Source organism: Molothrus aeneus, chromosome 3 (assembly GCF_037042795.1).
Source record: "Molothrus aeneus isolate 106 chromosome 3, BPBGC_Maene_1.0, whole genome shotgun sequence".
NCBI classification, from domain to species: domain Eukaryota; kingdom Metazoa; phylum Chordata; class Aves; order Passeriformes; family Icteridae; genus Molothrus; species Molothrus aeneus.
Genome location: NC_089648.1, coordinates 21,113,042 through 21,138,322, shown reverse-complemented (window position 1 = coordinate 21,138,322; position 25,281 = coordinate 21,113,042). Strand labels below are relative to the sequence as shown.

The following is a 25,281-nucleotide window of genomic DNA, read 5'->3' as shown; positions in this document are numbered from 1 at the left end:
TGTTTCAACCTTGCCTCCCAGTTACCATTTCCAGTTAGGATTACAGCCTGACCAAGGTATGATAGCATCATCACTATCAGTTTGTTTGGGGTTTTTTGGATAGTCTCCAGCCAAGAGGAACTACTATGGGAAAACACAGCAAAAAAAATCTTCATCCTGCTATGCAAAAGAAGCCTCAGCTTACAGCAATTCATTATCATATTCTCTGTAGTTGAAGCAAGCAAAACCTGCAAACTCCAGTCAGCTCTAGAATGAAATCAGATTGAAGAAATAACAGTATCATGGGATTTTGCTGAGAAAATAACAATAAAAATTTCTGCTCCAAGAGAGGGATTAACAAACTGAATTATGTAAGAAGTGCCAGCCCTCCTCCTCCTCATTCAAGTGGGTCCTGCTTTGCTACAGAGTGATAAGCAGAGAGTATTTATGAAGACCAGGTGAAGGTCATGCTATCACTGCTATCAAGCAGTGATCTACTGCTTGTGAGTCTGGATACAGTTCAGCCTTTTATATCACAAAGGAAGTGTGAAAATGATGTATGAAGCAGTGTATTTCCAAAATGATTCTGGATCAATTTCTAGAATTGGCAAAATTCTATTTCAAGTTCCTGTAAAATTAACAATTAAGCTTTGCAAGTTGGTCAAAGAACACGTAAGATTACAAAGTTTTGGTATAAAAGACTCCTTTTAAAAAACAGAGCTGCTTACTTGCAAGCTGTCATTCATTTTAATTTCCCTCTAAAAAGAGCAAATAAAAAAAACCCTACAAAAGAAAAGGTTTCAGAGATACAGATGCATGAAAATTTAAAAACAACATGGTAATATCTTCCATATCATCTGAGAGACAGTGATTATTCCCACCTGGAAAACTCTGCCTCTTGCAAGACTCCCCAGACAGCAACCCCTCAAGCAGTCTCCTCCCTCTGCAGTGACTGGGTATCACAAGTGAACTGCAATTTTTTTTCTTCCAGCTGCATGCATTAAGTAGTGCTGAAGAATTTTAATAACATACATACACCAGCCAAATACTGGAACTTACTATTAAAATGTCAGAAAAAGAATCTCTGGATATTCCTGCCAATTGCTTCACATTAAAAGATACACACTTGGTATTACATTCATTTCTGTATAACCAGCCAAAGTGAAGTGTTTCCCAATGTCCTGTAAGCCTGACATTAGAAATTACGTGTTTCAAAAAACATGGAAAGTACCAGTGAACAAGCTTAGCGTCCACTGCAGTTTGTGGAGCCTGCTGGAACAGGTTTGTAAACAGAAGTTAGAGATCAGGTAGAAGTTCTTACAGTAAGAGCACAACTCCAGATTTGAACAGCTGCCTCTGCTGAATCAAGTCCGAATTTACTCCAGATAATTTAAGAAGCAACAAATTGGCATCTGAGACTTTCTAGGAGAAGGCTGCAATAAAAACATCTTCAAAAAAGCCTTTAAAAAAGAAGTGTCCAGAAGAGCTGCAGTCCCAGCAGAGCAGGCTGGGGTGGCTGCTGCAGTCCCAGCAGAGCAGGCTGGGGTGACGGTGGCACTCAGAAGCGCGAGTACGCCGTTCTCTGCTGCTGCTGCTGCGCTGGGGCCGGGCCCTGCTGCTGCTGCTGCTGCTGCAGGCGAACCTGCTGCGAGTATGGATCCTCAAGAGACTTCACAAAAATCGTTGTTTTAGGCCCAGTTTTCCAGACAATACCGTTTGAGTCTATCACAGAGGACTCCACGGTGATGTTGTGGGTGCCAAGGATGACAAAGTTGAGCAGGAACTGTGTGCTGAAGTAGTCGTTGTGCGGTTCCACCCTCTGCTCCATTTCATTGGTCATGCTGTCAAGAGGGATCTGAGAACACAGATGGAAGGTTAAAACATCATAAACCTGCCAAAAATAAGTTTTCAGGTCTCCACTTGAAGGAGAGAGGAGAAAAAAGGAAAAATCTGTTTGCAATTCTCCTAAACCAATTCATGTGCATACTTGAGACAGCTTGACAACCTAACAAGTCATCTTCCACCTGAGGTTCTACTTTTCCACAAAGTAATGTGAGTCAAACATCACACACTTCCGAGCCCTGTAACCTTTTACAAGCCATTAACTTTCTCCTATTCTCCTTCAAAAAACCTCAAACAGCAAAACAAACAAAAACCTGACCCCAAAACCCACCAAAACAGGCCTTTCACTAAGTATCACATGCTAGAAGAACCTAAACCTCAGGCACACAGCCTTTGGTAAAACCGTTGACTTAAGTTTAGTATGTGTCTCCTCAGATGCTATTTGATTTGGACAGTCTGTCCTCATGATTTCCACAAACAAAATAAAAGAACCATAAAATGACTATAAAAAATTCTAGAGACTATGTGGTAGAAAATAATCTACTCCTGGTTTGTTTGTTTTTCCCTGTGGAGTTTTATATGATATATAACTAGGCTGAGTTTTCCTCATCTCAGGCAGATTCCTCGTGACTTGTTCTGAACATCACAAAGCCTCTTTGTTTGGAAGAAGAGCTGTTACAAAAAGGTATTGACATCTTGCAGACTTAAAAATCCCAGATCCCCTCCACAAGTTATGCTTGGCTCTGGCCAGTGCTTGAATGTCAACTGGCAGGAATGAAAGGATCAAAGAACCACCCCCATTCATCTCATCCTGGGAATTCTGCTACCCAGAGACAAACAAAACAACAGCAAAACAGCAAAAAAGCTTAAGACTCCTCCTGGCTCTGTTCTATCCACACCTTATAGTCCTGTCCAGATTTGCTCTGCAGCACTGAAGAGACATTGAGACAGACAGACTGGATTTTACGGAAAAGGCCTGGTTTGGATCCGTGCTGAACCACTCCCTCCACCTTGAGTGCCAGCTGCTGGTTGTTCTGTACTGCTATAGGCTCTGCTGGGTTCCTTGGAGATGGGGATAGAGCAAGCTGGAACACAATAAACAGAGCAAAATGTAATTATAAGCCTCCAAAAAAGCAAACAAAATTCAAGGATGAAACAGGACACCTTCTTATAGGAAAATATCCAAGAGAGGTTGGGTAGGAAAATCAGCAAATGGAAACACAGCCTTTATCAGAGACTCATGACTATATTATTTAATAAACATCATCAGCAATGCCACATATTATCTTTGAATCAGTTTAATTTACTTCACTTCTTCAAAAGATGTGGAAAAAAATCTTCCACAGAACAGCCATAGGTACATGAAGCTGAACAAAGAAGCAAAATAAGCAAAATGCAATAAGAGTAAATAATAAAACTTAGGGCTTTCACTTTTCCCAGAAACAAGGAGCACTTGAGTAAAACGAAAAAAAAAAAACCCAAAAACCATGACCTTAGTCATATTTAGTCATTCTTAAGTCAGTGAGCTGATATATAGGACAATTTTCTTCCAAGATAGTGAACATTGCTTTTCAAAGGGAAAGGAAAATAAACCAAATACAAATCTATAAAAGCTGCCCTTCCAGGACTAGAATTATTTAGCTTTGTAGACTTGGAATCAACAAAAAATCCAGGTACATTTTACTTTTAAGACTTTGCAATCAAAGAACTGAATCCTACTTGCCTAAGTGACAGTCTAGTGGTCCTGAACAACCCTGCATACATGCTATTCAAGTTACTCCTAACAGGTTAACCCAAATGCCACTTGCAGTTATGTATCTTCACTAAAAATCCTTAAGCTTTGTGCCTTCAGTAGGGCTTTTCTCATGAGGTAAAGACTTTCTAAAGAAATTTGAGGCCATATTTGAGCAGTACTTACCTTAATACTTGTAGACTGCAGCTTTTGGAAAAAGTACCTTTGAAAAGAAAGGGGCACCTTCAACAAGGCAATGACAGCATTGCACAGACAAGCTGTATGCTGCAAGAAACAAGAGCCAAAACAGCTGAGAAAAAATATCATTCATGACACAGGAAATAGACATATACCTGAGCTACTGAAAGAGCAGGAATTTCCATTTAAAGTCCAAAAATGTATTAATACAGTCATAGAATTATAGCCACTAAGACTACAATGACTATATTCAGCCTCTCTGTTTTATGTTCTGCCCCTTATTGAAGGAGGCATTCTGCTCTGGAAAAAAAACAAGGAGGTCAAGCAAAAGAAAAATACAGATCTTTCCAGTCCTGGTGTTAAGAGTTCACAGAGTAGGATCTGCTTGAAACACTCCTACACACAAACTCTCAAAAAACAACTCCCTTCCAAGCAAAAAGCCTGGCATCTATCACAACTTAATGCAATACTTCAGTTTCAAGCCTCTTGTCTACTCTTTCTTTCCGTGCTGCACCATGCCTCTGGCCCAGATGAACACAAGCACTGCCACTGGAGTCACCAAGCTGCCTTGGTGTGCAGCCAGCCACAGCTAAGTGTACAGGCTTTACCTTTGCTGTGGTTTACATTATTTACTCCTCTAGTCTATTTGGAATTGGTGAGGACTGTTGGTTTTAGAAACCAGGCAAACAGATGCCAACCATGCCAAACCACCTTGCTCCCACCAACATGCACTTCAGCTTCAGGATGCTCATGAGCAGCAAGAGCCAAAGGCACCAGCCCTGTAAGGAGGGTGTTATCAGCCCACTGTTTGCACCAGCACACTCACACTGTGCTCCCTGATGCCCTGCACTGATAAGAGAAACACAACACTCCCAAAGCACAGGGCTCACCACCAGCAGCTCAGGGAACAAAGCCAGGCTGCTCTGTGGCAGGGAGAGAATTCCTTCACAGCAAGAACATGAATGAGGAGAATGTGCTCCAGGGTTTGCATGTGAGGGTGGTGAGGGGTCTGACAGCTCTTGCAGTGACCTTATCAGAATCTGCTGTGCTCTTAGGATAGGAATTTTAAAAGTAATAATTTTAATCAGACCAGCAAGATTACAGAGATGTTTCAGCAAAATGGTTCTTGAAGTATTTTTAAACAAGTGTGTCTCTGTAGAGACCATTTGAGTCAGAAATGTTACTTAACTGAGAATGCTTCCCAGTTTCTTGCCTACCACAGATATATGGAGTTCTGGGGTTTTGGCCCTCTTCTCTAGACAATGTACATTTAAAACTGTTACTTGCCAAGTAAGACACAGGAGCATATTTCCTGTTGAGGGATTCCACTTCCTCTAGCACATGATTAAATACAGACATCATTCTTCTTTCATATTCACTTTCAACATGAGCTGTTCCATTTGAGCTATATTCCTGGAAACTAAAAAAAAAGAAAAAAAATGAAACTTTTCATTAGGTCTAACTTACTTTCCTCATCATAACCAGGAAGGCACACTACCAAACAGACATGACAAGACATTACAACACGAAATCCATTAAGAAATGTCTTTCAAACTGTTTACTCTGTTCTTTAAATTATTTTTCCACTATAACACTTGCCCTTTACATTTAAATCTTTCTTACCTACCATTTATTCACCACTTCTTGTCCCCACCCTCTCAGCTGAAGCAGTGACAGGTCTAACAGACTCAGCATACTTACTTCCCCTGGCTTTTTTAACCCTGCAGTGTCATGAAAATCTCACAACACACAGCAAGAATGCCAGTCAGAATTAAAACTAAATCTCCAAGTTTATAATCTCCTCCTTTGAATAGAAGTCTATCTCATTGACTAATACACCTTCTAAGCAATGCTTAATTCATAATGAGTACTAGAGTCACTTAGGATGTTCACTTTTATTACCAGCTTTAAAATCACAGAGAGATTTTATCCACAATAATTTCCATTTAATCTCAGCCTGGGATTTTTAAACAGTGATTCAATACATCAGAACTTCAAGGTTGCTTTCTAGTGGATTTAAGTTCACTGTTAGAAAAAGAGCCAGAGGTGATGACTTTACATTAAAAATTTGAACTAATTTAGTGCATGTGTTTTCACAACTTTGAAGGAAGCTAAGGTGAACTTACAAGTCCAAACAACAGGTATGGGATCTAATACACAACAACAGAAAAAAAATAAGTGGCTAAAGGAGAGATTAGAAATTCAAGTCTATATTTAAGATAACTCCAGTACAGTGCTCTCAAGAGCAAAATCAGTGTGAAATGCAGAACCCAAAAGAGAGTCCCCAGTCTGCCAGGTACAGCACAGCAGCAACAGATCCTCAAGCCTGCTCAGAACTAGAAATGTCTACTGAGAAACTTTCTGAACATTCCTTGAATTCCTAGGCTTAAAGCTCCAAGGATTTATTAATAAGCAGAAAAGGAGTATGAAGTTAACTATCAAACCTACCTTGCAGATTCTGGATCCAAAATCAGAGCTTCTATTGCATGTGAAATCAACAGGCAGCTCTGCTGTTGTCTGATATTAATACTAAGGGGCTAAAAGACTTTCAAAGTTGGCACCTAAAGCAAGAAATGCAGTGTATTTAGTGGCACTTTTCCTTGCTTCTGTGAAGTAATCCTACAGTCATTACCCATTTAGTGAACAGAGAGCAAGAAGTGCGAAAATACCAAGTTATAAGCTGCTCCAATTTTTGTGTTGTAACTTTTAACAAGTAATTCCAAACAATATTATGGCAATGTTTATTTTCAAATGGCTTTTAAACAATTGGCAGCTAATCTTTATGTTATTTATTTTCAAAATTACTTCATGGCAGTCTTAAAAGAAAAGAGGATTCTTATGCCTCATGCTGTGCACATGAGAAGGAAAGTGGACAAACCCCAGGATTTTTAAAGGATACAGTTCTACATTCCTTAGAGTTGCTGAGTCTGCATCAAAAGATGACTGATAGAGATCTCCATACCGTGTAGCCAAGTTTCGGAATTCCTCCATTGAGTGTTTCATCTGCAGAGACAATGTTACTAGGCAAAAACACAAAATAAAGCAAAACAAAACCCCACACATCCAGAAAACCACTACACTGTAACATACAACACTGAAGGAATAAGGTGGCACATTGGAGAAAAGTTTATAAAGTTCTTGCTTCTTCACTCAGAAAATTATTACCAAAGTGACAGACTGTTATCCACGCATTAAACAGGTACATTTCCTGCACCAACAAAATCTCCTTGGCTTAAAAACAAAGCAAAAGAAAAAAAAAACTCCATCAACAACCTCCTCCATCCCCTGCTGGTTAATCAAACTACTCTGTCTTTCAATGACCACCCACTGGCTGGATTTAGAAGCAAACCTCCTTGGTGTTCCAAGGAGGTACCAAGGCAAGGTTTGTACAGTACCAAGGCAGTTGCCAACTCTCAGCAAAAGGAGTTGCAGAATCATCCTCAGGTATATCTATTCTTCCTTAGTGTATTCAAAGTGTCTGAGGTGTTTCAAAGCAAGGTGTGAAAAGCCTTGCTGCAAGTTTGAGTGTACCAAGTGACTTGCTACGTGTATATCCCTGGAAGCTGTGTGACTGGGGGAGAAAACACAAGTGCACATTCACCTTCAAAACACAGCCTGCTACAGGCAGGTGTTTTCAGAGCTACAGGTGAAAACCAAAACCCACTTCACAACTACTTTTCATTTCTTTTGTGAAATATGTTTGCTGAGAAGCAGAATTCATACCAGAGTCACAAACACAACTGCACAAGAGTGGAACAGGAGCACATGCCTGGTTGGAGATGCGGCCACACCTCTGGAGATCATTTCCCGATGTCATAGCAATGGTCGTGGCAATGGCTGGGGGTGGACTTGTTTTTAGGCTGTTGCAGGTACAAATAAGTTGAGAAAAAGCTTGCAGAAGGTCAATCCTGAGTTTCACAAATCCACACTGAAAGCTCAGAGGATTAAGTGGTGTACTAGCAGCCTGAAACACAGTAATAGGAATGTTGGCAAACTAGGTCAAAAGCAAAAATGATAAAATTACACTGCAGTGGCACTGAACAGTCGCAGAAAACTGAATCGTCAAGTTCAATTCTAAAAGCTGTTTTTTTTAAAATTACATTTAACAGTGTTGCTCAATTTCAATCATACTAATATAAATGACATAGAAGTTACATAATTACTAAGTCATATTCCAAGCATGGCACCCTTGTAAGAAATGTGACTTAAGCAGTTAAAATACTCTTAGGGCATCTATTTCCTCTTTTTCTGATGCCAAGCCATTAGACTTCAAATGACATTAGGCCAGATAGTCTGTACCATAAGAAAAAATACACTGAATTGGATGGCAAACAAGAAACAAAAGGACTGAAAAAGTGATTCTCTGCATCAGCTAGAAGAAAAAGGATTGGCTCAAGTTACCCACAGCAAGAGGAAGGGGTGTTGTTTTTGGAACTGGGAAATGGATGGGGACATTATGAAGGCACTGAACCTTGCATTTGATGAAGGCAAGAGACACAGTCTAGTGGTAACTAAGAACAGTAAATAACAGAATTCCAGGAGACTAGACAAGCTGCTATTGTTCAGAAAATACAGTTCTATGAAGCTTTGCTCCCTAAAAGCTTATCTGACTTGTAGAAGCATCTATGACAGTTTAGGACACCCAGGAGGGGGTAAACTGCAGTACTCGAGGTTTGATACTAGTTAAGCCAAAAATCCACTACTTATTTTTCTTAAACTGTTGGATTTTGAGAAGAACAAGCCCTCTCCAAAAACAAAGCACTGGTACTTCCTCTTGGACTCATGCCTGTCTTTGCCAGTGCTTCTTATTCCTTACCAGGTCACTTCTCAAAGCAGGAAGTTATAATCTACCCCAGAACCTTACTAAGAACAATTTCTTTGCTGGCAGAAAACCAGCCAACTGGTTTCTAACAAAGCATCACATCATCTGAGAACTGGCCCACTACTGGCTAAAGTGAGGAAACATCAGTCCACTGCAACCACTTTAAACTACTGAACTAGATTTCAACTGAAAAAATAAGACTTATTTCATATTTAAAGCATTAAGCCTCTCTTATCTATCACTTTGCTTTTCCTTCTACAAGGGCACAAAAAAACCCTTAAGAACTGGAATTGTTCAGTTTATTTTGCAAGGATGGTTTCAGAAAACCCTCTGTAGAAGAGGGCGACACTGCACTGTAATTGCTCTACAGAGACTACATGCTTTTAAAGAGTAAAGTACTCATATCAGAAAATACAGACTTTTTAGTAGCACAAATTGGACTTGAATCTTGTAAATGGAAATACAAGCTTGTCTCATTAATACTGCAATTCACCTTATCTGCCATGGGCAGTGAGTGAGTTACAATTCTTTCTGAAAGTGACAGAAGTATTTCTTTGGCTCAGCCAAGTTCTTCAAACACCACCACTTGACATACTTGGAATTGGTGCTACTTAACCAATGGCTGTATAAGTGCTTGGTTCAAGTTTTGTATCATCTTTAGATTAGCAGCAGTGGAAAAATAAACCCAATGCTTCCAATGAGACACAGGATCTGTGCCAGAAAGAGCAGGACCCATTTAAAACCTTTGCTAACTGTACAACCAAGCACACAGCAAGGCAGATGGGGACTGTGGTCAATGTGCTCCCTGACAAGTCCCCGCTCTCCCACAGGGTGAAACTCTTATCCATAAAGCAGAGGGACTTCTTTCCCTCAAGTGCACTAACTCCAATGAAAGAACACTTTGCAGTGCAAGACAGAGTTTTATGTTTATCAAGGAGGAATTGAGAAATTTTCCGACAAGGCGCTGTCTGAACATTTCATCGTTGCTAAACTGGGCTGGCTGAACATCTGCAAGAGATTTACTGACACTGTGTTTTCCAGCTACAAAGTGGAGCAGCTACACCAGGCTCATCACATGCACCACTGGTGTGTGGTACCAGCAGGGCTGAGTCATGCTCTGCACTGAAACAGCAGCAACAGGAGAGCTCCAGCCAGAAGAAAGAGAGCAGAAGCCTTCAGCAGCAAGGCTGTCATGTACATTTTGTGGCACTTTGCTCCCCTTGGAGAGGCTGAGTTCTATAGACAAGCAGTGAGTGGTTCCTTTTGCAGTTGATACACTAAAGCACAGCTGGGAAATTGTCCAGAGTGATGCAACAAGTCAGCAACAACCAGCAGTAAAACCCAATTTCCTCCCCTCTAACCTACAAATCCTGTACTCACTCCTCTGGACCACAAGCATCCGTAAGGAGGGCACTGGGCCCAGAAAAGCACTATGTGCAACAGGAACTGGAGTCAGCAGAAGAGATGAAGACAGGAATCCTTCAACAGAAAAAAAGCCCCAAACTCCATGGAAGGGGTAATTAAATTACTGGATCACAGTATGACCTATTTAAGTATGTTATTTTCCTGCCTGTATTAAATATTAACATCTAATTAGATGAGGTCCTCCTCTCAATGTCTTCTTGATGTAAGAGAAATCTCAAAGTGTTGAATTAAAAGCCTGATTCACTCAACCAACACTTAAAGACAAACACTTCAGAAATGATGGGTCTTTCAGAGGACAAAAGTGGAAATTTATGTCATTGAAGCTTATTCAGGGACATTTTATTAATAAATTTTAGTATCTGAACTTTATTAAATACTAATGTCTGAATTGTCATGACCCTAACTATCCAGTAACTAAAACAACAAAGCAGCTTCACTGAAAAGGCATACAGAAACTGTATGTAAAGATTGCTTCATGGAAACTAAAATATGAAAAAGTATTGTGTGAAGCTGGATCATCTTTGCTTAAGAAGCAACTTTACAGTAGGAACTGAAGGTCCCTAATCATTAATACTTTTTTTTATGTTCACAGACATCACACAGCTTCTTGGTATTTTTACCACTTCAGAGAAGCAGAAAGTATTTATATAAAAGCAGGTACCAGTTGGATTTGATGAAACTGAATTGTCTTTCCTCTTCTTACTAGATTGCTTTTAGGATTCCATGAGATCACATTGTCAAATAGAAGGCAGCATGAGCTCAGCAGGAGGGAGGAAGACAATTGAATCCTTCTTTATATTTCAAGAAGATAGCAGCCAATTTAGGCCAATTCCCAGGCTTGACTATTACAATAGCTTTTATTCACCCAAAGCAAGGAGTGGAAAACTATAAGTATTGTAACTTTAATTTAAACAAGATCTGTCACATTTCATTTGATCTGATCAAGGCAGGAAATGAGGGGTGGAGGGAGAAGAAAAAGCAAGGAGAAATCTAGCTAATCACACTTGGCTGAGTTATAGGATGTGTTCTCTCAAGATGCAGTGTGTGATGCCTGCAGAGGAGAACCAAACGGAGTCTGGCAGATGCCAGAGCTATTGAAGAGCTTTTCAGAGAGCTAAGAACAGAGCCCAAGGAGCCATGCTGCAGCAGCAGAAACATCAGCAGCAGAGGGGTGTGCTGACCGTGAGCGAGGCGATCCCTTTGTGGTAGGACTTGAGGGCCTCGGCGATGCAGGAGAGCGCGGAGCTGGAGCTCTCCTCCTGCAGCCCTGTCAGGCACTGCTCAGCCTGGGAGAACTCCTTCAGGCTGTTCAGCCAGAAGTAGAAGTGCTCTGAAGCCACCTGGGTCAGCAGGCTCTGGTACAGCTCTCTGGCCATGTCGTGGTTGCCCTGTAATGACAAGAATGTTTCTGAAAGGGGACGTGAAAGAAGGCTGGGGATTTCCACAGAACTTACACAAATAAGAACACAGGAACATCTCCAGCTTTCAAACAGAAACACTGAAACTTTTTTCAATTATTTGATTGTGGCAATGCTAATAATAAACAAAAGCACAAGTGCTTACTTTATAGAAATACCAGCCTGTAAAAAAGTATAGTATTTATTTACACAAGATAATTCAATAAGATGAGAAAAAAACATGGAAATTTACCTCGGCATCTCATACTAGGGTTTCTGTGTAATTCTAACCCCAACTGTGAATTTACTTAAGGGAAAAGGGAAACAGTATATTTTTCTTCCTTTCTTCACATTGAAGAAAGAGAACCATACATCAGGATGACCTTCACATTCTGAAGAGCAGTCAGACAATACAGATTAGGCATGTGCTCAACAAAGTGCCAGGACATCACTTACTTTCTTCTCAAATACTTCAAAAGGATAAGTAAAAAACCATTTTGATGGGATGAATGTCACAAATTCTGAATATCTGAATCTGCATTCCAGGGAATTAGAAGGGAAAGTGATTTTATTTTTTTCCCCCATTCACTTCTTTCTCCCAAGTCCTACAATTTTCCTTATTCCCTTATCCAATTCAAAGAATTCCCTGCCAATTCCTTCAATCACAGCAAACCATTTTTCTCCAGGTATTTTCACTTACCATCCTGGAAGCTTGCCTGGCTATCCTGTAGGCTGTCCATCCATTGGAGGCATTCTCAAGCTGCTGTTTGATAACAGTTTTGATTTCTGTGGACAAAGCTTTCTGACTGGAAACAAATATTACTGTGGCAAGAGAAACCTAGCAGAGAGTGGAGGAGTGAGAAAGAAAGTTATATTTCAGTAACTAAAGAAAACAGGAAAAAAAAAGCCATTTCTGTTTTATTTTGGGCTCAAAACTACGTAGAAGATTACATATACATATTTTAATTGCAAAACTTCTCAGTCATATATCTTTTTAATAGTTACAGCAATCCAAGTATTTCTTGTAGATAAAAGCAACTTTCATTTAAAGAATCTCTAATCTGCCTTTTAGCTGAAATATTTCAAATGCTACAAGTAATTTAACAGAAAGCTTCTAATTTATTTTTTAAAATTCAAATTCCTTCCCAAGTACACATGATGAAAGCATTTTTCTCTCTTACAGTATATTAAGTCATTTGCCTCAGAGCACCCTATATAAATGGAGATAGCTGACATTTGGCCTTTAAACACTACTTTAGAGACACCCCAACAATTTCAATAGCCACGTTTGCCTAAGCAGTGCCATCTGCTGGAAAATCTAATGGAATACACTGCATAGTACAGCTCCATCTAGGAGATATTTTTACAATGAACACTGACATAAAGAGTCAGAAGTTAAAAGAAAACTGAAACTAGTGGCTACAGAGTGGCACATCAACCTGGACACATAACAAATGCCTTAGCTGCCTTTTAAAATACAGTCCATTCCCAATTGTTAATACAGACTTTATCCATCAAGGGAGTTCTTACCAAGAGCTCCTGCTTTTTATCTGTGGCAGATTGTCCAATTAATTTATAGAGGTCCATTAGGTCTCCCAGCATGCCATCTGCCAGGACAGGCAGCTGCATGGCAATGGCTGCCAGGCAGTGGCACATGAGGATCCTGGCATTGTCCTGGGCACTGTGCAGCTGTGCCAGCAGGGATTCCACCACGGACTGGCTCAGGTGGGGGCGGCACTTCACCAGCTTCACCATGCAGGTCAGCGTGATCTGCAACTCACACAGCCCACAGGAACATCACCACAATGGCCTCAAACCAACAAAGCCAGGCCCACCTACTTAGCTGCAAGCAGGACTGCAGAAACACTCATCTGGTATTTTCACAACTATGTACTCTACAAAAGATGAGATTTTTCCAAGAGCCCAAGTCTTTGTTCCTGAGCTACCAGCACTAAAACACATCACAAATTCAAGAAACATTAATAGTCTCTCACGCCACCAGCCTTTAAGGTAAATAACTAGAAAAATCACTGATGGTTTGTGAAGTGGGAAAATAATAATAATTTATAAAAATGCATCTCCATCTCCAAAAAGCAAGTTGTCTCCAAGATTCTCTTTGTCCTCCAGAGACACCTCAATCCAATGTTCATGTTTTATTACAGCTGTTCCTCTGAGAGGAATGCTCCCTGCCATCTGCAACAATCCTCTTATCCTACAGTTGAGAGTTGTACTATGGCTATGCTCAGTTTCTCTGCTGCTCTGAACTCTGATTATGGGCAAACCAGAAAAAATCTTCTTTTCCCTCCAGTCTGTTATGCTTCCAGCAGAAAGGATCTGGTGCACACCAGCCTCTCTGTTACACAAGCTGTTATTACAGTTGTGAAGGGGAAGACAACAGTAATGTCACCTTTAAGGTTGCCTGAGCTCCTGGGCTATCATCTTGACTACAGAGAACAAGAAGAGCTTCTAAGCCAAAAACTGCATCTTGCTCCAAAGGCAGAAGATCTACAAAAAGAGAAAGAGTTAGTTTGTTCTCTGTTCTGTTCTCTGACCATAGCTGGTGTAATGCTTGCACTGCTGTTGCAGTCATGACAATTAAGAATCTTCCTAACACTTCTGCTTTGCCTTACTTTGATGAGAAACAATTCTGTCATTCCATCTCTTGGGTAACTATTCAGCAGCCCCACTGACACTTGCAAAGCATGCATAAATCTTGGCACTAAGACTTCTAAATGTCCTATTATTATTTTGCAACAGGCTCTGTGCAAAGGGCTTTCAAAAGTTGACCAACAATTCACTAATCTTACGGCAAAGGTCAAACAAGCATTCATTTAGCACGAGTTCTATTGTGGGCAGTAATTTTCTCTAAATGAGAGAAAGATGGAACCTTCCCAACCATTCATAAGGCCATACTAGATGACAGTGCCCATTCTCCCTAACCAGCCTGAGGGATCAGACAGACTTACATCCAGGTTCACAGACAGGACGAGTTAATCCGTGCTAAGTGCATAAGCCTGGCTGCAAACAGAGCCACTGCATTGCCCCTGCTTTCCCTTACCTTTATCCTGGCAAGAGGCTGAAATATTGGTCAGAATTCTCACTCCATGAGCTGCAATGCCACGGTTATTATGGTAACAGCACTCCTGTGCTAGTTTTACCAAATCAAATGACCTGGCAGTTGTAGCTGCTGCTCCTAAATAAAAGCAAGGCAAATGGAACATAAAACTGCACACTCCATAAATATACCACAGATCTTTAAGTACATTTCTGCAAAACCATTATATTGATTTAGGGTTTTTTCTTACGTTTAAACAATAGGATGAAAATATTTTTCTCTCTTCAGACAAACCCAGAGACTCTCTCATTCTTGAACACTACACAAGTTAGACACATGAGAAATCAACCTTTAGCTCCAAATGTTCTATTTCAGGACTCAGAGAAATACTGCCTTAAGAAATATTATGTCTGATTAAAAAAAGCTGGTGAGCCTATTAATTATTAAGCCATGCCAGAATGACTGAAGAGGATGTACTATTTTTTTTCCATTTCTGCAGCCCATGTATTTGAGCTCATAGCACTCATTTGGGCAGTCTGGCTTTCAAGAAGAAAAAAGAGTGTGATCATAATTTTGAGAACAAGATACTTTGAATCACTTTTAAATGTCTACTTTTTCTAAAATTTCTCCAGAATATTGTCACAGTATTTTGGTGACACCTGGTACTACTGTCAAGCCCACAAGGGTGGAACAGTAACACAGCAGTCCACTCTTACACCATGAAGCCTCCCTACTACTCAAAAATTATGCATACCCATGATTTCAAAGCACCTTAAGCAGAACACAGGTCAGCCATTTGAGAGGCAACATGCTCCTTCACAAAATGAAGAAAACTTGAAGACCCAAAGGCAAAAACCCTTCTAATATACCACAATACCCACAAAACACAACAAAACCACCATTATTCATAACTATACAGTGTCCCATTTTAATTTTACATACATGATGAACACAGTCTGACTCTCAGTGTTCTGAAGTTCAAAAATAGTTTTAGAAAATGCTACAAAGTGTTGAGATGAAACTGATCAGCAGCAGAAAACCAAGCTATTAGAATGCCAAAGGTAACCATCTCATCCAGTTTTCTTACCTGGAGCACTGCTGAAGTACTGTTTAATGGCAATGGTCCCTGATAACGTGGAAAGAACAGATAACATGCCCATTTTCAAGCTGTCATAAGGAGTGTTTAGAGCAGATTCACAGAGTGCCTAAAAATCCCCAGGAAAAAAATATAGAGGTGAGAAGTAGCATGAGCTATCTGTATGGAGAATTTAGTTGCACTGCTCTGGGAAGTTTTATGAATCAAGATTTTTCCCACAGAAAATACTGTACTAAAATCAAAAGCCAAGTCCTGAAGCATCTGGTTTAGAGAATTGAGGATGTGGCTTGCAGAAAAGTGACAGTGGGTCCTATATGCTAGGAAACATCAATTATAAGTCATTAATTAATTAAAAATCAGTGGCAAAAATATTATCTGGTCTCATTGATCCAATATTATAAAGGATTTTAGGATAGTTTTAGGCATACTGATTATCTTGCATTGTAACAATCTGCAAGGTTATATATGCAAGGACATATATTTATATATGTCTCTGAAGAGCAAGGTTTCAAGTGCCATTTCCTTTAGCACTATTGGTGTCCAACAGGAGTTTAAGGTTCTTGATAAATAAATTAAGGGGTATTTTATGTTCTAACTCATTTGTAGTGCCTTTTGCCAGATCTTATCACAGGTCTTATCACATTTAGGTTTGAATAACTCTGCAAATGCACATTGTTCTCAATTCCTTATGCCAACATTGCTCACAATTTAGTCATTCACTGGTTTTGGATGCTTTTTTAGTCAACAGGAGGGACAGTAATATGAGACATAAATAGAAAATATAAGTATATTCTGCTTTAGAGCGTGCCAAAGCTGAATGCCAAAGAGCCAATAATGAAAAAAAAGAAAAATAACACAATTAGTTCCATAGAACATTAAAAAACCCTCACAGTGTTCTTATCAGGTATATGTATTGTGTAAGGGTTAAATTCTAAACATATTTGTGATTTGTACCAATTAGTATTTTGCTAATCCACTGACTAGAATGACACCAACAGACAGAGAAGATCTAATGACTGGTAGAGAAAATGTGTCTTGATGTCTCCCAAGACACTGATGCTTTCCTCCAGTGCTGTCAGATCAGCTCTCAGGGCATATCTGAAACAGTGACTGTGAACACTGCCAGGAGCACAGAGGAGTCAGCAGGATGGACTGCTCCAGGCAGCAATAGCTTCTGAGGCTGATGGCTAGAAATCGGTGAAGCCTCCACAGTGCAAAGACCAAACTTCCCACCTGACCTACACAGGACAGACTTAAAATGCTGAAGAAACTAACCAATGTTTGTTGGTAAAAAGGTACAAATGGCAGGCCTTGTCACAAGAAAATGAGGGGCTGTTCTAGTCCTTGTTGTATAAACATAGTATTTGTTTATATTATCTCCAATTGTTGGGAGAACAACTTCCCAACTCAAAATGTCAACTTGTTATTTCAGAAGTCAGAAAAACTCTGTTTCTGCATGCCATTCAGCAAGCAGTAGTAAGCTTCAGACAACTAGCTCTGTTTTCACCCAGTCACTGGTTCAGTTCTGACATCAGTGGAACTTTTCCCTATGCATTTCAACCATCAGGACACCCACTCTACTTCAAAACACTGCATGACAATGAAAGCCAAGTTATCAATGCCTCTCACTTGTACTGACATAACTACTACTGCAATATGGGATAGAGTAGCATTTTCTTCAGAAAAAATCCACAATTCCTTAAAATTCCTAAAAGGAAATAAATTTCTGGAGTTAACCCATTATGAAGAATAAAGCAGTTCACTAAAGCAAAAAGCACTGCACACTCCAAACCATCATCTCCAAGAACTGGGGACAAAGCAGAACCTGCTTGATTTCTCACAGGATTGTTAACAAAAACCTGCATAGCTTTTTCTCCCAGATGCCTTATGCTCCAACAGGACAGAATCCAAGTAGCTTCCAAGAGTAACAAAAGCAAAGAAAAAATGACCCAGGAAAAAGTAGAGCTGTAACCCTCTGCCATTAAGTTCTTGAAATATTTACTTTCCCATTAATCTAAACTGAAGTTATTTTCCATAGTAATTTCTACCAGAAAAAGGAGAAGGAGAAAAAATTCATATGCAACAGTGATTGAAAGAAGGCAGCAGTAACATCTACAACATAACACAAGTTTCCCCAAACAGCACAGGTGCACTATAAACACCTTCTCACTGATACAACAGGAGTCACAAAGCTGCCATTGTAAAAACCCCATTAATCCTAAGAAATGAAATCAAAATCCCATTTGTCCTTTCAAGTACCCCTGGCTGGATGACATGTTTTGACAAATCCCAGAGGCTGTTTTGCACCAGAGCACTGGTGTGTACTCATTGTGGTAAGATCAGTGTAAAAACACTCAGCTCTCATGTCTGTTACCTGAAATGACTTTGTCAGATGGAAAAGCTACTTCCTCATGGTACAGAGGCTTCCTACATGGCACATGCCTTCCCTTGGTAATAATGCTTCAGCTTCAATCCTTGAGTGTCAACTTATCCAACTGAAGACATTCTGTGAGCTGCTCATTAATGCTTGGCTAGGCTGCTTGGCAGAGTAACCTAACTTAAGGGTATGGAGATGTATGTTACTCCTTCCTTTACCTCCCAAATCATTCCTCTGAGAAGAATTCTACAAATCCTTGGGAAGTTTCATAATAAACTTTAGCTTAAAAAACATATAGACCTGAATATTTTCTCTGCTCCATGTATGTGGTGTCTTGTTGGCCAGCAGCCTCAAATCCTGGATTGCAAGCCTCTTCACAGCCTTCCTGGGGTCATTTTTCAAGTACTGCAGCAAAAGTTGAATCTGCAAGAAAATAAATTCATTGTTTAAAAGTGATGCTACTAGGAGGAAGTATTTTCAAAAGCACTCAGGAAGAAATGTTGAGCACACAGAGCCAAAACTAACTTGAGAAAGTATGAACATGCCAGCCATGGTTTTTAGTCTCCATCCCCACCCTGGCTACATCAGTTTTATGCAGTATTGGCTGTTGTGCTGCAGAAATACAGCCTAAATCTCCATGTTTACTGCCATAAAAAAAAAATAAAAGCAGCACATTAAGTGTTCTCATGTTGTTTCAGTAGACTGAGGTTCAGCACCATCAGAAGCATCATCTGAAATACAGAAGTGAGCCACAGGAGAGAGTTTCAGACAGATCAATGCCATTATCTAACAGACACAGACACCAGCCTTGCATGGCTGTACAGGGCTGAAAGAAAGCAAATAGATTTTTGTGACTCCTTTACAAAGACTAGCTGGATGAGTCTCAAGTGACACTGTGTTCAGACCTGCTCTATAAATCACATCCAAAAAGCTCATTATCAGAGCATAAAAAGCATTATATTTTTTTCATCACTGCTTTCCCACTACTTGGTTTATAGTCTTGAATTTAAGGAACTGATTGAAATTCCTCAAAATTCTCCAAGAAATGCACTTTAAATGCATGAAAGAAAGGCAAAAGGCACACTCACAACCCAAGACAATATACAGAAATGCAAAGTGAAGCCTGGCTTCCACAGGCAAGTTGAAGTCTCTTCAGAAAAAGTCAGGGTGTTTATTTTCCCATATGCTGATCTATCCTTGTTGATTTGAATCCCTGATTTAAAAAAAGACATGTTGTGAACTGTAAAAAAGGAGTAGTGTGTTTGATACAGTCACCTAGAAATGGAACCAGAAAAGGTAAAAAATATCAAAGCAGCAGCAGTTTTCAGGGTATTCCTCCTCAACAGCACAGGAGCAACCAACCCAGCCCAGGCATCACTGTTTGTTTTGATCAGCATGGAGAACCTGAGTGCTTCTAAAATGTACTTTGTACTTCAAGAGGAAGGCGTGCCTTAGGAAGAGTTACCTGCTTGGGAATGTCAACCAAAGAAGAAGCAGCAAGCAGAGTGAAGGTGTGCAGGGTGACAATGACCATCTTGGTGGAGGGGTAGGATGTCACCAGCTGCTGCAGCAGCTGCCTGGAGCTGGAGGCCAGGCTGGCATCGTGGTGCATGTGCTGCAGAATAGGGATCAACTTCAGCTTCAGGTCCACAGGTGTGGCCAAACCTGCAATAAGGAAAGAAACACAGCCAGAGTTAGTCCTTGGGCTGGCGTTTTTTGGCAGTTCTGAGGCACAGAGTATGTCTGGATTGCTACCACTGCTGAAAGGAGATTGTGCAAACACCTGCAGTGGCTTCAAATAACTCATGCTCTAGCTAGGTGTGAAATGACAGCACTATCAAGCACTTTCATGGCTGTTTGAGAAAGCTGCTCCTTGCTTCCCTGCAGGTAACACACAAATTAACTCATCTGAAGCAACCTATCAGAGTCTATGCAAGTTTATTCATCACACTATAGATGGGCTTTTATTCTGTACCAAACAAGTGCTTCAAAAACTTAAATTTTAGGAGGATTTAAGATAACCAGACAGATTATTGGTCACCTAATTTAAAAACTGGAATCATCTAAGGACAACAGCATTCTGATATCTAATATGTAAGTATGAATAATAAAGAACTTTAATTTCTCTGAAAGATTTTCTCCCTTATCACTCAACATACAAATGTACCTTGAATCATTTCGCTGATTTTGTTACATATTCCGACAGCAAAATCCCTGTGGAGAAAAGAAAGTATCAGGTGAAATGAAAAATAAAAAATTAAATCATTAAAAATAGAAAAAAAATTTTGACTGAACTACCAAACACTGTGTTTTAACAATTAAAAGTTATACAAAAGAGTGCCTGCCAAAACCTGAGTCTTTTCAGAACCACTGCACAGAGGGCATGACCAAATGAGAAAATGAAAGCTTTCAAAAACTGACAAGCAGCACTACATTTTACTAATATTTCTGTCAAATAATTAATGATTAAAGCTGCTATTCCACTTCTCATAGTTATGAGCTTTCTATTTCAGAAAAAAAATCTGCTGAACTTGTATTCAGATTTCCTTACATCGTTATTGCACGTAATTGTTTTGCTATAAAGGACAGCACAACAGAAAATAGAGAGGTTTGTGAATGTCAGTGTTAATGGAGTTTCCATTCTCTGTAATGTGAAAAAGTGAAAAAAATAGTTCTTACTTAGATTGTGCAGAAAAGTTGGCAGCAGCAAATATAGCAGCTTCAACTTCCACATTGTCATGGGAATCCAAACTTTGGCGAATACTGTGATGTGCATTCTTCCTTTCTGGAATGATAGATGCCATGCTGCCCAACATCCTGCAGAAATAAACCCCAGCAAAATCAGGAAGAACAGTGATCATGAAGAAATGATGAAACCAAATAAAAATGTAAAAAAGACTGGTTAAAAGGCTAGGTTTATATAAATATATGCTCTTTCATGACTATTACAGAAACAAGCAAATGCTAAAAGTAAATATGCCATTAAATGTAACAGATTTTGTTGTGTGGGTTGCATCAGTGGTTTGATAAAAATTCCATTACATTTTGATAACTTTTAGCTTGAAATTGGCACAGTGAGAAACTTACCAAAAATTCTTTTAAAATTAAGAGTTCACTATGGCATGATTTATTTCCAACATCTTTTACTGATCTAAGATAAGGTTATTAGTGAAAAAAGTAGCATCACTTTTTGTGTAACTGCTAAAAAAGTAGTCTATACTTTGCCAAAAATATTTCAAAGATACCTTTCAGGCATATTTAGCATTATCCAGTTAAAAGAAGAATAAATGTAGGATTTATACTGATGGTAATTTTAGCTACAGTTCTGTGCAAATATTTACACAGTTATCAGCAATAAAATTTCACAGACAAAGTTTTGTTTAAGCAGCTCTTTCTTTCAACAAGTTCTTCCTTATTGACACTATTCAAAGAGGACAAAAAAACCAACAGAAGATTTTAAACTGAAACGGTTGAACCAACAGCTATTTTAATATTTTATTTGACGTATCCTGTGAATTTAGTAATTAAAGTACTTATGCAAACTGAGAGGACTCCTGGGACTTGTAGCAGCCTGTGAAGATAACCCTCAATGCCAGTCAACAACTGCAATCTTATATTAGAGCACTGAACAGAAACTACAAAAACCATGCAGGCATATTGTATTTACAGATTCCTGAGACACCAGGGCATGAAAACATAATCTCAAATGAAATATTGAAAGAAAAAAGAAATGGACATATGACCTAATCAATCAAAGGTCATTAGCTAATGACCTCCCATCTCCCAGCAGTGAAATCAATAACAGTTCCAGATGGAGGTATAAAAAGAATATAAAAAAAGACAAGTGTTCTCTTCACATTTGAATTCACCTGCACAGGGGCTGGAAGATGCAGTTAAGAGGATCATGTTGGATAGCATTAGAGACACAGACACCAAACCAGCAGAACAGTGGCATGGAAGACAGATTAATTTTGTTTTCCCACTTGATTCCCAGAAGTTCAAAGCAATCAGTAATATAACAGCATTTCCTTAGAAGTTACTGATCAGAGATCAACTAGCAGTTCCAGCTAGGACAAGGCAGAATGAAAAATAGGTGCAAGCATAACAAGGTTCGTGTAAGTTTTGGCTGCAAGTTAACAAAAAACATTTTGACACAAAAGGAAGCACTTTCACTTGGTCTAAAAATATCCTAGGCAAGATGTGATATATTGCATATAGCTACTGTCTGGGTTATGCATAATACAGATTCAGTTTTCTTCTCTGGTGTACACAAAATTTCAACACTGCAAATTCTCTCTTGCCTGGGACCGTCCACAAAATTCTGACCATCATAAGTAGTTAATTACCTTGTTCTTCTTATCACCAATCCTTATCATTCATGCCTTTCAAAGACAGCTTTTCTTTTCACTCTATGAGACTTTTAACTCTATGAGGCATGTATAAAAACCCTCCTTTATTTCACTCACAGAATCACAGAATGGCCTGGGCTGGAAGGGACCTTAAAGATCATCCAGTTCCAAACCTCTGGCCACAGACAGGGACATCTTCCACTAGACCAGGTTGCTCAAAGCCCCATCCAGCCTGGCCTTGAACACTTTCATGGATGACACATCCACAGCTTCTCTGGGTAACCTGTTCCAGTGCTTCGCCACACTCACAATACAGAATTTTTTCCCAATATCTTATCTAAACCTACTCTCTTTAGTTTGAATCCATTCCCCCAAGTCCTGTCACTACAGGCTGTTGTAAAAAGTCCCTCTCCATCATTCTTGTAGTCTCCCTTCAGGAACTGGAAGGCCACAATTAGAGCACTCTGAAGCCTTCTCTTCTCCAGGCTGAACAATCCCTGTTCTCTCAGCATTTCCTCACAGGAGAGGTGCTCCATCCCTCTAATCTCAGTTGCCTCCTCTGGACTCCCTCCAACAGGTCCATGTCCTTCCTGTGCTGGGGACCCCAGAGCTGGGCACAGCACTGCAGGAGGGGGTCTCACCAGAGGGGAGCAGAGAGGCAGAATCCCCTTCCTTGGCCTGCTGCCCAGGCTCCTTTTGATGCAGCCCAAAACACATTTGGCTCTCTGGGCTGCCAGTGAACACTGCTGGGTCATGTCCAGCTTTTCATCCACCAGCACCTCCCAGTCCTCGGCAGGGCTGCTCTTGATCTATTCATCCCCAGCCTGGACTGATACCAGGGGTTTCCCTGGCCCAGATGCAACACCTTGCACTTGGTCTTGTTATTCCAGACAAGCACGTTGATAGCGACTTACAGGTTTGCAGTAAATCAGAACAATTCACCGGATTTGAAGTAAATGAGGATCCCTCCTGCCATACTCACCGGAGTGTAATAGCCCGAGCTACCGGATCATTGCTATGGATCACCGAGAAAACTCTCTTGACAAATTCATCCACATTCAGGATCTTCTCTAAGTGCTTCTCACTCTGCTGAGTAACTTTCAGCACACATAGCCTCAGGAAGTTGTTCCTGTTAGAAAATACACACATTTCTTAGTCAGGCTATTTAGTAACAAATATTCAAGCACGTTAAATACTAAATTACTCAACTATAACTTTGGGGAGCAAGTTAAAACAAGGAGATATCTATGCTTTAGAAACATTTGAGCAGACTGATACAGTAAAATAGAGACCATTAACATACTATAGCTTTATTTTCTAGTTCAGATAGTGTCAAACTAAAGCCCAATTCCAGGGAAATGAACCTCTGACACCAGTGAGGAGGGGTGTAAGCAAATGGCTCTTTTGTGCACACACAGGGATCCAGATCTGCTGGAAAAACACATTCAATACTAAGACAGAGAAGTCTTAAATACCACTGTCAATTGCTGAGCAAATTTATTTTCCTTCCTGAAGACAAGAGTGAACATTCCACAACATCAGTGTACACCTTTGTAAGCTTTTAAGCAGCAGCTTTGATTCCATTATATACATCACTAAGACAGCAGGCAGTTGGAAAAGCTGTACTTCAAGTTTTGATAGATGTGAAAAATGCCAATCACTTGCTTTTAAAAATTTAAAAGTTTTATAGTAATAAAATGGTTATAAAAATAGTAATACAATTAGAGTAATAATAATTTGAACAAATTGAATTAGGACAATATGAGACAATAGAGACAAAGAGTTATGGACATCCGGGTACCTTCTTCTGGGCAGCAGGAGCCCAAAAAAGGACACCCAGATTAACCCTTAAAAGCAATAGCCCGTTGTATATTCATACATCTCATACATGATGCATAAATTCCATTCAAACACAGGATTCTGTCTGGTCTGTGTCAACTTCTTCCTCTTAATCCTAACAGCACCTTCGAGGAGGGAAGAAGTTCATTTCTTCTGATAATGGGGCGATAAATTCTCTTTCTCTGAAAGATTTAGGTGTCCTGTGGCTGCTAGCTGGTGCGAGTGCCTCAATCCTTTCTTAAAAAAAAATCCCACTTACATAGTTCTTATTTTAACTACAAAAGTTACCTTTTAACTACAAGACTACATTTATCATATTATTAAAATGTTAATACAGCACTACTAATCAATACATCAAAATACATATAGTAAATATCTGCGTAGAGCCATATAATATGCACTTTTCACATTAGAGATTCGATTTGCACATGTGAGCATCCATCCATTTAGGAGTTACGATTTGGATGCGCTTATAGAGCAAAACTTACACCAGTGAACTTAAACCAGTCAGAGAGAGAATCCTCAAATCAGGAAAGGAACTGTGTCGTTACCACTCACAGCCACTCAAGCCCACTAAAGAAGTGGAAAACAAGTTCCAATCAAGCACGACCACAACAGACTGGGTACCACAGGGGTGTTGGCAGGCGAGCACGACCCGCGAGACTCCACTGCAGGACACTCCAAGGCACGGTGTGCTCCCACGGATCAGACCCGAACGGACAGGAGCCGACCGGCAGCACTCACCCCACTCTGAAAACATCGGCCAGTTTTAGGAACGCCGAGTTGATGAGAATAGGGAACGGGTATTTCTGGAAGAGCCTCGGAAAACGAACGACGGCTTCGCACTGCTCCCCGAGCTTGCCAGACCTGAGGCCTAACGGAGACAGCACAATTACCGCAGGCACCACCAGCCCGCGTCCTTCCTCCGCACCCTGCCCTGGGTAAAGCGGTACCGACCGAAGCCCCCACGCGGGCTCACCTTTGTCCAGCTCCATGAGGGCGGAGTTGGCGTCCAGCTCCTGCTCGCCATAGCCGGCGTCCGCCAGGAAGGACTTGCCGCTGGCCGCCATTGCCGCCGCCGGCCCCGCGCATGCGCAGCCGCGCGCCTGACCCCGCCCACCCGGCGCGGCCGCGGGAACAGCCGGCGGGTGTGGCCTGGAGGCCCCGCCC

At 40.3% G+C, this 25,281-nt stretch overlaps 1 protein-coding gene across 1 annotated transcript; it reads right to left on the bottom strand.

Moving 5' to 3' along the window:
- Window positions 1–700: 700 nt before the first annotated feature.
- On the bottom strand, window positions 701–25,188 carry INTS7 (integrator complex subunit 7). Its single transcript, XM_066546451.1, has 20 exons — window positions 25,091–25,188; window positions 24,856–24,985; window positions 23,255–23,401; window positions 20,603–20,740; window positions 20,091–20,137; window positions 19,389–19,588; window positions 18,224–18,346; window positions 15,538–15,655; window positions 14,454–14,588; window positions 13,803–13,900; window positions 12,926–13,165; window positions 12,096–12,233; window positions 11,180–11,386; window positions 7,521–7,715; window positions 6,651–6,754; window positions 6,200–6,268; window positions 5,039–5,171; window positions 3,740–3,838; window positions 2,721–2,906; window positions 701–1,834 (listed from the first exon to the last, which is right to left on the bottom strand). Exons 1-20 carry the CDS (start codon window positions 25,179–25,181, stop codon window positions 1,538–1,540), a joined length of 2,895 nt encoding a protein of 964 aa, XP_066402548.1. The 5' UTR covers window positions 25,182–25,188; the 3' UTR covers window positions 701–1,537.
- Window positions 25,189–25,281: the final 93 nt, after the last annotated feature.